Genomic DNA, 13,775 nt, shown 5'->3' with positions numbered 1-13,775 from the left:
TCACCTGTGCCCTATTTTTCCACAAACGCTCCGCCATTTGAATAGCATGCAAATCCCACAGCCAAAGTTGCGGGCTCTGCAGTAACCCCATCCTGGGTCAATTAAAATGACTAGGAACTGCCCATTTTATTTTACTACATTTATCCTCCCTTCCTCCATTACTACTATCGCTGGACCATCAAACTAAACCTGTGCTGAGAAGGAAAAAGATAAAGAAGTTCCTTGTGGGGAACTCAGTCTGCATTTAACCCATGTCAACAATTAGGGGCAGTGGGCTGCCAAAAAGCATTGCGCCCAGGAACCAGCTCCAGAGCTTTGGCCGGATTCACGCCTTGTGTCCTGTTTAGTTATGGATATATTATAAGAAAACACATTCCCGCATAGAATGAAGCTTTCAGAAGGGGATCTTAATAATATTGATACAGTGGGTAGTCTACCCGGTACTACAGTAAACTAAAGCTAATCCAGTTTGTGTGGGGCAATTACGCATTTAGAGATCCCCGCTTCCAACAACATGATCGGTCAAAACAAATATGTGAATAAAAGTGAAAGAAAGTGAAATGCCTGTTCACGCAGATTTGAGCTTGTATGTTATCAGACTTTTTAATCTGGCTGGAGTTCCAGACTCACAGGGGACATTAAGTTTGTTCTTATTTTGGCCAAATCAAACAAACCAACCAAACGGCCCACAGTCTCTATCGGAGCAATCCTCTAATTACTAACGCTTTAATTGCAAGTGTGTTGGTTACTGGTTACGATAGAGATGTAAACATAATTTAAGAAAGTGTTGGGTTTACGGATTAAGTTGAGCATCACCCCGACTTCTCTGTATTGGATCAAAAGTGAACTTGAATTACCAACCTTGAAGGTGCAACACAAACAAAAAAACACACAAACATGTGTTTGGTTTCTATGGATGATGTTGGTTTAGTTTGGTGTCTGTAGGCGATGTTTGATGATTGTGTTGGTGTCTGGGTGGTGACTATGTGTGGGTGTCTATGAGGGGTGGCTATGTGTGGGTGTCTATGAGGGGTGACTACGTGTGGGTGTCTATGGGTGGTGTGTATTTGGTGTCTGTAGGTGATGTTTGATGATTGTGTGTTGGTGTCTAACAGTGACGATGTGAGTGTTTGTTGTCAGTGATGTTTGGAGGGGTTGACAGGGAGTGTGGAGATCATACGGTCATGAAACCGGAGCTGCATGGTTCCTTGCGTCCTGTGGCCCGGCTGTATTTATTATTTACCTCTCAGTGTGCTTCAGCACGTGGTCCAACTGCCAGCCAGCATTCCACCACCAGCACCCCACTCTGCGCCGGACCGTATCTGGTCTCAATGGGTCTAGAACTCAGACCCTGAGTGAACCTGCTGCAATGCATACTCTCTTTGTCTGGATCTCCCTCTCTCAATATATCTCTTCCTCTCTCTACCTCTGTTTATATCTCTCTCACTCTTTTCCTCTCTCTGATTCTCTCTCCAGCTTTCCTACGTCTATCTTTCCCACTCCCGTCCCCTCATTCTATTCCTATCTCTCTGTCTCACTCATGTTTCTGCTATACCTCGTTGTACCTCTCCCTCTCTTTGGCCATCCTTCTATATCTAGAGCTCCCTCTAGCTCTATTTCTCTCTCTCTTAGGCCCAATCCCATTTCTACCCCTTGCCCCTTCCCCCTCCCCCTTGTTTTGAAGGGGTAAGGGTAAGGGGGGAGGGGTAAGGCAAAGGGGTAAGGGGTAGAAATGGGGTTGGGCCTTAATCTCGCTCCATATGTCTTCCTCTCCATTTATCTCTGTCCCTCTCTCCATATCTCTCTGCCTCTCTCTATGTCTCTATCGCTGTTGGCCATGGTAACTACAGAGGGAGAACAGTCGTTTGTTCACAGTGGGAAATGTACTACCCTGCAGCTCCAGTCATTCTAAAGAACACCTCTGTTGATCAGATGTACAGCAGCTCTGATACACAACAGACAGAATAGTCTTCACATCCCTGTCACAGCGGGATATGTCCAATTACTCGTTGGTTCCTTTGAGTTTTGCAGTAGTAGTTCCAATGATCCGGACCAGTGTTTCCTACTGGTCCAGGGCTGCTGCAGTGGGGTGCAGGGAGACATGGTGGGAGGGTGATTTGAATGATTTTGAAGTGAACCAAAAATGATGTAATCAAAGCCAAAAGTTTCAATGAAACTGCAGCACAGCACTAGCGCTATTCAAGAGCATGCAAAGAAATATCTCCTGCGCCACCATTTAATAGTAACACCGGGGAGAACCCTGGAAAACAATTACTTTGACAAACAACTGTGGCAACAGGATGGTTTTGGTTGGACAGTGGACTAGACAGTGGTTCTTTTCCAGACCAGAACCCCTGGCCTGGATAAATGTACAGAGAAACTTCCCTTGTTTTTTCTACAATCAACACTTTGGCCGACTTGTTTTAGGTAAGAGGAAAATATCCCCTGACTGGCTTTTTACTAACTTTTTACTAATCTGTTGCTGTGTCTGCCAACTTATCCGAACATATCCTCTCTCAGCTATTCAGTCTGTCCCTCTCTCTGTCCACTGTTCTCCTTGTCTACCATAACATATATACGCACGCACGCACGCACGCACGCACGCACGCACGCACGCACGCACGCACGCACGCATGCACGCACGCACTCACGCTCACATTCACATTCACAATCACATTCACATTCACAAACACCAATACATACTCTCCCATCAGACTAGGTGTCTGACAGCAAATTGATTAAAAGCCCCCTTGAGATACTTGAGATTCTTTCTATAATCCCTGTGCCTGCAGTATGTGCACGTGCTAATGGTTTGCTAATGGTGTGCCTGTGCATTGCATGTGTGTGTTGTAGGCCTACATTCAAGTGAATGGCAGGTTAAGGTTTGTGTCTGAGTGTGTGTCTCTGAGTCTCTATGCATCTGTATATATGTCTTTTTGAATGTGTGTGCATACCTGTGCTTGTGTGTGTGTGTGTCTGCACATCTTGGTGCGGGATTTTATCCATGTGTGCTTGTGTATACGTGTGTGTGTCTGTCTGTCTGTCTGTCTGTGTGTATATATATGTGTGTCTCTGTGCATGTGCAGCCAGGTGTGTTCCTTTCTTTGGGAAACCGTCGGTATTGAAAACATATAGGCTGTTGTGCTGAGTCACTCGGTTAAGTGTTGTGTTGGAGTAGGAGTTCTTCAGTGTGAACTTTGTGTAGGAGAAATACTCTCGGCCATGCCGTAATAGCTGTAAATACATATGTGTGGGGTATTGAGCACTTAGTAGGTGTGCCCTCTACGTCACTCACCATGATCCATAAGACACACATAGGGACTCTGTGTATCTCTGTTTCAGTTGAAGACGAAAGTGATATCGAGGAACAGTAAAGTATATTCCTTGAATTTTGACAGTTGATAGACACACAGTCAGTCAGCTAGACAGCTGTTGGTATCTGATTATAAGCCTGTCAACACCACATGCTCTGCAAAGCTAAATGTGTGTAGTAGAGGTTGCATAATAATAATCATTTCATAGTGTTTAAGGAGGGAGAGAATAGATGGTTATGACAGATCTGTAGATATCTCTCTCTTTCTCGCTCTCTCTGCCTTTCTCCTCCCTCTCTTCTAATGTCCCTCTCTGTCGCTCTCATCCATGCTGACGAAAGGGATTCAATAGTTAAAACTGTGCAGTGGGAGAAGGAGTGTATCAGCAGTATAAATTTGAAACCTCTAAACATGGAAGTCTACGGTGTCAAATAAGTAAACTGTCGAGTGCCGTAGCAAAAGAGGTGTGTGTGTGTGTGTGTGTGTGTGTGTGTGTGTGTGTGTGTGTGTGTGTGTGTGTGTGTGTGTGTGTGTGTGTGTGTGTGTGTGTGTGTGTGTGTGTGTGTGTGTGTGTGTGTGTGTGTGTGTGTGTGTGTTCTGGTGCGAGTGCATGTGTATGTATGAGAGTCTCCAGAGAGCAGCCCTGTTGAGCGATTAGTGATTAGTGATCAAAACATCTGGAGGGAAAGAAGGGGCCAACAACAGATGCGTGAAAGATGTCCCTTTCCCAGCAGCATTGATAGCCATAACAGTAATCTGCCCTGCAACACGACAACGCCACAGCACATTTCACAAAACGCAATTCATACGCAAAATCAGTAGCCCTCATTGTCCTGAACTCGGTGAGCCCGGTCGTCGTGAGACTCCAGTGCTCCCTAGTGGTGATTGTCAGTACTGCATCACCTGTGACATGGAAATATATGGCTCAAAAAATATTCAGTAAGGTAAAGCACTTCCAATCAATTTTGGTTCTGAGCTGTACAATAAACCTAGTCTTGTTCAAACCATCTTGGTATAAGCCTATATATTATTCATTGCACACACACACACACACACACACACACACACACACACACACACACACACACACACACACACACACACACACACACACACACACACACACACACACACACACACACACACACATACATGGCCATGTCCATATTTTGCTATATGTTTAATTTATTTGAGTCGATCTTTGTCGATCGTTTTTATAGGGTGTCATTTCTTTTATGATGGCTAACCCTGTTTCAGGGTTATCGTTTGTCAACTCGGGATCAGACTGTGCGTGTCCAGATTCCCCATGCTGTCATGTGACAAACCTCCCACACGTCTCTTCGTCTTCTTTCCTCATTCAAGTATTTCACAATTCAGACTGCCTGAAATTCATTGTGTATTTAAGTTTATTTAACACGTATGTGTATATATATGTGTGTGTGTGTGTGCTTGTGTGCGTGTGCGTATGTGACCAGTGGTGCCATGGATTCTAATTGTTTATATTTTGTTTGTTTATGTTGAATATCCATAGGCAACCCAGCAGGCCAATGGAATTTCCAGACCACCCCCTCCCTTCCTCACGTAAGTCAAATCTCTCTCTCTCTCTCTCTCTCTCTCTCTCTCTCTCTCTCTCTCTCTCTCTCTCTCTCTCTCTCTCTCTCTCTCTCTCTCTCTCTCTCTCTCTCTCATATATTAGCAAAAAGACATGCTAATAGAAATAGGAACCCATATATTTTTAACACAAAACACATAAGTCATGCTAATGGGGTTTCTTCGTCTCCAGGGGGGGGAACCCGTTCGCCACTGTGCGCCTGCGCCCTACCGTCACCAACGACCGCTCAGCTCCCGCCATCTGACCCTCCCACGTATCCTAGCAACACCACGATGACTTCCTGCCCTGTAGCCTCCCGCCTACGGAGTGAGAGTGAGGAAGGGTCTTTCCCTGGGCCCCCTCCCGTCATCCCACGCTCTGTCTGATGAGCAATGACATGGAAGGAAGCTGAATAGGGTGTGGGCTTCATTTCCTCCCTATGTCCAAAGCCGAGATGTGACCGTAGATGAGAAAAACGCCTACCCCCCATTCAACATCTCCTCCTAATGGATTCTCTACTAGACACTACTGCCTGTATATACTTACTATAAATCGCTTTGGATAAATAAATAAAAACATATTTTTTTATTAAACACACACGTCATGCCTTAGAATTTGGATGCAGCTTTGATTGCTAAAAACATTGCAAACTAAACAGCTGGGAGTTACATTTTTATTTATGGACCAGTTGCACGAAACATTCTACATTTTTTCTTACCATCTTTGTTTCGGGTGGTTTCGACCAAAAAAAGTAATGGAGATTATGAGATGATCTGCGAATATTTTAAATGTTTGTTTATTGTAATTTATGCATTTGGTGTTGCTTCCGTATCGCTAAATCAGCTGTTCCAACTGTTATTGTTGTTTTTGCATTGCCATAGGACAGTAGATGAATGTAGTATATGGGACCTCAGCATTTCACCATGTGCTCCTTGATTAAGCATTAAGTTTTAAGAAATTAAATGATTATTGATTTTTTTTGCGATTAAGATCGCATCCATGTTATGGTGCAGGTGTTTGCGTGACTCTGAAATGAAAATTCAAACCAGTGAATGTTAATTCCTCCCTACGGCTGCTGACATCTTATTTCCCAGTTTGATAAATCTCGAACATTGGCCTTAAACTTAACCACTACATTAAACGATAACAGTACTCTTGCTCTGGAAGCAATGATGTTTTTTCAATTTGGATTGATTATGAATGATGTTTTTCATGTCCTAAATGTGTAGGATGGTGAATTTAATCTCAGACCATTCTACACAGCCCCTGAACATGCATTGGGGGAAAAGCTCTATGAAAAATAAATGTTTATTTCTTCAAAGCGTCCAACCTTTTTTCTTTACGGAAGCATGAACAAAAAATGTATTGATACAATTCTGATTTATTTTATTAATTTGATCATGTGTTCACTTCATCATTTTATCATCAAGAAATAAGAAATAAGACAAGACTTGAATTATCACTTGATTTATTTTCTATTTATATATACATATTCATATATACGTTTTTTATAAAAAAGTAGTAACATCAATTATGATGACGTGCATGGTTGCTTGTTTTTCTGCCACCCCAAGCAAAAGGAAAAACTGCTGCACACAGACATTCACTGATTGTCTGAATCTCACTGAGCAGGTTACTAAGACTGACACGATGCATCATCAATCAATCAACATCCATCCATCAGCTCTCAATGCCTAATTTCTCTGCATGTTTGGCCTTGTGTTGTGGGCAAGAGCAGTATGCACATAAAAAAGTTTACACATAGAATTTGTTCATCAACCTAAAGAAAAATAGTCTTGCCAGTATTATGATTGAAGCGGTGTAGTGGCGTTTGTGGTTTTCTTTCATTTACATCTACCTGAGCTATGTATTGGCTGGACAACCTCAAACTTTAAATCATATCACTCTACAAAATTTCAGTGCAAGGATGCCCCCTTACCAGTATGACGAAATACAGACAAACGAATTCCGGGGAAACCGTTTAACAAATAATGATAATGCTTGTCTATTGTTCCAGCCTGGAAAGGTGATTTGTTCCGCAGGCTCTTAAAGACAAGTCTCTTTAGGATGTCCGAAAATACTATTCTCACGACAAAACCAAGAGGAAAGTGAATAAGAAAGGTCTGAAACAAAGGTGTTGCAATGACAAGAAAATAGATTCACAGGAAAGGTGAGGAATACAAGGACAACACACCATGGAAGAATTTATACGATAAAACACAAAAAATGAAAAACGATATAATTTTAGGTTTTAACCACAAGGGGAATAGTTTTGGCACACACCCATGGGTGCCATATATATTTATTGTGTATATATTTATGCAAAAATACACAAATCTGCTCAGGAATATGGACTATCAAGCATGAATCAACGGCAGCTTGAGTCCATTGGGTCTACGTTGAGCATTGGCACAGATTAGTGCTGAAAAGTCTGACTTTTCATATTTGTTCACAACTTCCCTAGCAAACTCTTGTTTTCTTTCTTACTTCTATGGACGAAAATGAATTTTCCTATGTTCCATGTAGAAGAAACAAAAGGTAATGTCTGTCTATATGCTAGCGGCTTACTTATTTGGTAAAACAAATTACAAATCATATCTGTGAAATTCATCATGGCAACATAAGTGTGCAAGGACAATAAGAGAGGGAAACAAAAATGACAAAATTAACAACTGAAAAACACTGTTGGGTGTTGGTGCTGTGTTTGTGCAGGTGGTGTGTGTTTAAATGCATGTGAATGGCGTGCAGTTTGGTCCCTCTACCCGAAGGTGGCGCCACAATTGGGGCAGCTTCTCTGGCGCAGTGCAAAACAGAAAAGGATGCCAAGGGGGAAGAACAAGATGGCGCACATGATGCCTAGGCAGGTGAAGTCATCCTCCAGCACCCCCACCCTGGAACACATAAGAATAAGAACATGGATGCGATATAAATCACACTGTAATTTATTTTAAATTGTTGCATATGTGGTAATATGCGGCTGGCCTAGAGAAAGAACACCGTACCCAGCGTCTGTTTTTGTCATTGTCAGAATGCAATGATCCCCAGCACTGGTAATGGGTTACCTAGCTGAAGTCCAATGCCAACACGTTGAAAGATGAACCCTAGTAGTAATTTTAATTCTAAATTCAGTGCCAGATACCTTTTTATTGTTTTTTTTAATCTCTGACGTTGATTGTGCATTGTTTACTCAAGATCCTAATATAACTTTTTATTTTCATAATATCCCATCTGGCCTATGTGTCTGATCTGAAACTCTGAACTCACCCCTACCACAGTCAGTCTATTGATCCAGAGGATCTGGGGGTGAGAGAAGACCGTTCACGTGGTGTGTGCAGTCAGAGAATGTGACTTGGTGTAAAGGGTAACCGGTAGGCGATGGGCATCTTTAAACGGTGACAAAGTTCAACTTCCCACTTTATACTACTAATATATTCAGAGGAAGTCATATGACTTTCTATGTGATAGATCGAAAGAGTGATAGGAGACACTTTTGAAAAACAAATGTTCAATGTCATCAAGCTGGTCAATTGTAATATATTATTATTAGTAATCTTGAACCCCCCTTTTTGGCTTGAATCAAATTGCCCTATTTAGGCATAGTTTAGCATAAATCATGTTCTCTGAATTATTTTACTTGTCATTTTTGTAGATCTAGGCTTATAATTCTTCTTAGTTGCATGAATATAGCTATTAAGTCTATCCATGTGTTCAAAACACTATGCTTCCAAAATGTTATAGTGCCAAAAACATATATATTTTTTATATCCATTTTAAAATATTTCATTTTTTCAATTTAGTGTTTTGATTGAAAGAGGGGATTCACCTACCCTTTAATTGGGGTTGTATGTTCAAATAGCACGTACATGCTTGTGTGCTCGTCTGCGTATTGGCATACGAGGGCCAAAGTCCTAGCCTGGGAACCAGACAAACTTGCGAGCTCATGTTTCATTTGCTCTGTAGATAAGTCTGGCCTACCTCCCATACAAATTATTTGTTCTGCCGGGTATGAAAGAGACCGAACAATCACAACGTTTATCCAACATGAGGCAGAATAAATATGATGACAGTGCAGGCACACCATAGAGGCATTTAAACAACAACAACAACAACAACAGAGATGGCTGCCACTGCTGTAGAACGGTGGGTTGATTTAAGCTATCGAGACTACATCAAACAAAATGGACGGTATATTTTAAAGGTTGTATCAGTGATGTTGGGTGACGTCACTTCTGTTTGTATTTGAAGCGAGATCTCAAACAAAAAACAAGAGCCAGCTCCCTTCCGTGTTTCATGCATCCAGTAAAAACTATCATGAACGCGGCGCAAAACCCCACAATACCCACCCCTTGTCTGTGATTGGTTGAAATACTATTATTTTGGTATCGAGTGTTTTTTGTGTACAATCTCGCCACATAGGCTGCCTACAGAGATACTTTTTTTTTGACTTCCTGCATATGGGGCAGGCAACTAACAGATAGCGAGGAAAGATCAGATGAATGTTATCATTTATGTTTCGGCCTAGAATCGCCGATACAACCGTTAACATCGCTCAGTGCTGCGTCACCTGTTTCGTGCCATGATTGGTTGTAGGCCTATCCCATTGCATCCAGAGGCATATTGGTCTGCGCCCTTTGGTGAAGCCCTCTGGTGATCTATAAAACCCCTTTTAGCACTTGGCAGAATTTTTTTCTTTGCCAAGGAACAACTTTTCAAAAAAGGATCTATAAAAAATTCCAAACAAAAGAGAAACAACAATCCTTCGCTGAAAATATACTAAGCCAAACTTTCCATGTGAAAATTATATTATAATATAAAAACACTAAAGCACTAGAACATTAACAGACATACACCCCAATGCTATAATCCACCCAAATTATGATTTGGTACAGTTTAACTAATCGATCAAGGTCTAGCTGCCCACATATGTGATACATTTGAACCTGCACATCCAATGTCCTCTAGTATCTAGTCACAAGCCAACATTTTTTGATCTGTGAATGACTAGCAGGAAATCAACTCTGCAATACTAAATGGAAATGCTGCGGTAGCTAAAAAAGTGAAACAGAGATGGCTATCATTTCCAATGACTTCAAGAACCCACACATCATGCAATGTAAAAGTTAGTTACTCCTTAGAGTGTGTACGTTTTCTGTGAGCAATGCCCAACCTATTATAACCTTGCAAAGGGGAAAACCCCTTTGGCATAATCTCTCTCCTCTCCCTCCCCCTACCCCAGTTAATCATGTTTGTCTCGCAGAACTTCAGGAAAGAAAGTAAACTCGGGGGGGGTATTATAAAACATAATCTAGAAAAAGAAAATCACAACAACAGTGTTTCGCTCATGGCCTAATTCCCAAGTGTGTCACTGAGAGACACACAAACAGCCACAGGTGATACTGAACTCTGCAGCACCAACAACAAAGTGGTCTCTAACAGTGATTAGTCACAGATCCGGCTTAGGAAAAAGCATGCTAATCACATGCTTATCGAGACCTCGCTGGCAGTTATCCAACTTGGTCATGGATGGTGCTCTGTCAATTGACATAGTCATTGCTGCCCTTGCCTTGTTGCCCGACACAGTAGTGACCAAGCGCTCCATCCTCTATTTCTGCAATGGGGATGACTAACTCTATTATCCAGGCAATACTTACAATTTGTAACTGTATATTACACTCAAAGTACTAGATGGAAGGACTGCGTATGCGCGTTTGAAGTTTGCAAGGATGGGTCTTAATTATAGTTTATAATTTAAAAGGAGAAACCTGGATGATTATTAATTAAAAACATTCAAAATTGAACCATGATTATCAACAGAAGAAATAACCGATATGACAGTATGTCAAAAGAAGTCAATGTGTGAAAGAGGTATTTTCTTAGTCACAATTTGTTTAATTTAAAAAAGCTCTAAATAACCTGGATATTTACAAATGCTTGACCCCTCCTTTGGTTTAAAATAATATTTCTAGCAACAGTACTGAAACCCCTCAGTAGAGCCACCAAATCCATCAGAGCCAGGTAGATTGCACGGAACACGACTAGGGATTTTATATATTCTGCCTTCTAACGGGGGGGGGGGGGGGGGGGCTCAATTAAACACTTTGCGACTTTGAGTTAGCAGCTAGCCCAGCTAGCACTGGCAGGTACAGCCTCGTACTACTTTGTTCCTCAAAGGGTCACCGTCACTGCAGCATCCAGTCTATACTCATTCCAACATGAGAGGATGACTCTAGTTCTGCCCAGACGGCGTATTCTTACCTTTTATCAATTGTCGAAAGCAGTGTATGATAGAAATGGTGGAAAACAAGAGTTAACATTGCCGTTGCATTCCACCACTGTAGACCGCTATTGGCCAGTAAAATAACCGAGTTTGGTTCAAAAGTCGCAATCTTACTTCTAGAAATCTTACTTCTGGAAAGAAAACAGCTATTAGCAATAGCTATTATTGCTAAAAGCTAGCCACTTATGTGACAGTATCAATATGTTCGCCAAGCTAGCCATTCTTTCTTTTTTTAACACAGTTCAGAGTTGGAATACAATGGGGTTTGCTCCACAACTGTCTGGTAGTATGCGGCCCCCCCATTTGTTCTGAGTGTGCAAGTCTTGGAACCTACACCTTTAAAATTGGTAGTATTTGAAATGATTCCAATTACTTTAAACCATATGTGCTCATATATGATTGTACATGAATCACAGTAAGGACATATATTGTAAAAGCAGAACAACGATGCTTATTGGGTCATGTGAAGGAAGGTAGACCGATGAGGGTGAGTGAATGAGTGATGCCTCCACCTGCAAGCCGGACAGCCCCCCACCACCACTACAGAGGGCTGAATGATGGTATAAGTCCCGCTGTATGGTTGCTGAGCAATGGCAGGGCCCATCTGTGCTGCAGGGTAGCCTGTAGTCCAACAATAACAGAAAATAACCGGTTTAATGATAATTGTGACAAAAATCTGAAGACACAGAAAATTGTAGAGATAGTGTGAAAGAGTTATTGATACTTCTATATATATATATATATATATATAATAAAGTTATCACATACTCTTTAAACCTGGTCCTGTAACATGGCCCTTTTTAATTAATTATCCCAAAATAATTAGTGATCATTATTTTAATGAATCCAGCCATCCCATGAATCAATCAAGGATTTTCTATCCTAATAAATTTGATCGGTCCGAAACGCCACTTTTTCCAGGTATGTTAATATACAGAGCGGATACACAATGATTCCTTGTACATCATTTCCTAAATAGATTTTTCAACAATGAGAAATGAGAACTTAGCACATAGTGCCATTGGTTGAGTTATCTGTCCTAACCCACTGTTGGAATGGATATATGGACCGATCATATATGATATACGACATATCTGGCTTTTAATACTGTGTTTAATATGCTTTGGAATCAAACAAATAACATTTTGTTGGGCCTGTCTTCTAACACATCTCCCTCTAAACATAATCTGGAGGGGGATTTTCTCGATAGGATTTGACCACTGTGTTTTAAAAAATTCCAGAGAAGACACCGGGTGATCCTGAAACTTACATGCCTTCCATATGACAATTTACAAGAAATTAAACATGTTGCGCTTCCTTAATATAACATCGCTTCAACTCTTACACTCTGGCGCCTTTACACCTTCATGATTCGCCTACTATGTAGCAGTCGAAAAAGCTTAAATATATTCATATATATTTAAGGATGAATTAAATATAATATATAGATCAAGACCCAAACCACATAATATCCTTCAGAACTTTCAGCAATCGACGTCATAATGCCAGAAGGGAGATAAACATCTTTGCGCCACTGGGTAGTCGTTAGGTTATGTTATCTCGACCACCATACTTGCCTTGTCCGTCATGGTAGTGGTATGGTGGCGGAGACTGCTGGAATCCCGGGGTCGCCGCAGCCGTGGCCGGGATGGCTCCATAGTTGTATTGCTGAGGACTGTAGTCGTACGTTCCCGGAACGCTGTGGTAGGCGGGAGGTCGGTCCGTCTGTAGAAGTGGCTTGCTGTCCACCATCTCCCCCCGACCAGTTGTTGTCTCAAGTTGTCTCCTTTGGCCTTAAGGTTAAATTGTAAGGGGCAGAGTAGTTGTCTTTTTTAGGATGTGCTGGTCTTGTCGCCCGAAGAGTTGCTCGACATTTGTGGAGGAGCAGGAACAACGCAATGAAGTAGAAACCGAAGCGACGAAAATGAAACTTAGTCTCTCTACATGCGCCAACTTTGTCCAAGCCAGCAAAACACAAACAGTTGCCAAAATGTCATGAAAAAAATGTTAATGATCGCAAATTATTAATAGCTAACACATCTTAATTTCCTCCTTGTATGGTCGTTGACAATCAAATCATTATCTTTTAAACACCCAATAAGTCAACTGCAACTCAATAAACGTTTTCTCCTTTTTGTCTGGATTGTCATCATAAGAAAAGCATCATGTGATGCCAGTAACGCCTCTGCGCACACTTCTTAAAGAGACAGCTCTGCAAAATCGCCCGACCTTATATAAATGACTTGTATAATCTATGTCGGTTTAAATTGTCGTTACAGCATGTAATGTTAATAATTAATTCTAAACAGTATTACTAACAATTGCCTTATTGGTTAATTAGTTGACCGTATGCAGTGTGGCATATCAATTGTTTCACGGATCTGCTCAAATTAACTTCATTTGTATACTCTTTTATAAAAGGTCATTATAGGTAGGCACGTTTTATAAACGTCTATATGTTCAGGCAATATTTGACACAGAATTCCGCATTGCATGCTTTGTATTGTAAATTTAATGTATGTTTGTATGTACCTTTCTTGTATCTAGCCATGTTTTTATATATGGCATAATGTTTCTGATGATCTGTAAATAGCTA

At 41.2% G+C, this 13,775-nt stretch overlaps 2 protein-coding genes across 4 annotated transcripts in view; one reads left to right on the top strand and one right to left on the bottom strand.

Annotated features, from left to right (window-relative positions):
• Window positions 1–6,803, top strand: part of baiap2l1b (BAR/IMD domain containing adaptor protein 2 like 1b) — a 34,539-nt gene extending 27,736 nt beyond the window's left edge. For all 3 annotated transcript variants that reach the window (XM_060041362.1, XM_060041382.1, XM_060041373.1), the window contains 2 exons: window positions 4,843–4,892; window positions 5,095–6,803. In XM_060041362.1, the coding sequence (XP_059897345.1) occupies window positions 4,843–4,892; window positions 5,095–5,167 (123 nt within the window). In that variant the 3' untranslated portion in view covers window positions 5,168–6,803. The remainder of the gene's footprint in view (window positions 1–4,842; window positions 4,893–5,094) is intronic.
• Window positions 6,354–13,349, bottom strand: bri3 (brain protein I3). The gene is made up of 3 exons (XM_060041627.1): window positions 12,757–13,349; window positions 11,692–11,800; window positions 6,354–7,793 (listed from the first exon to the last, which is right to left on the bottom strand). Exons 1-3 carry the CDS (start codon window positions 12,929–12,931, stop codon window positions 7,661–7,663), a joined length of 417 nt encoding a protein of 138 aa, XP_059897610.1. The 5' UTR covers window positions 12,932–13,349; the 3' UTR covers window positions 6,354–7,660.
• Between the last annotated feature and the right edge of the window lie 426 nt (window positions 13,350–13,775).

This window comes from Gadus macrocephalus, chromosome 2 (assembly GCF_031168955.1).
Source record: "Gadus macrocephalus chromosome 2, ASM3116895v1".
NCBI lineage: Eukaryota > Metazoa > Chordata > Actinopteri > Gadiformes > Gadidae > Gadus > Gadus macrocephalus.
Note: the sequence above shows the minus strand (reverse complement) of the source record. Positions and strands in the feature narration are given on the sequence as shown.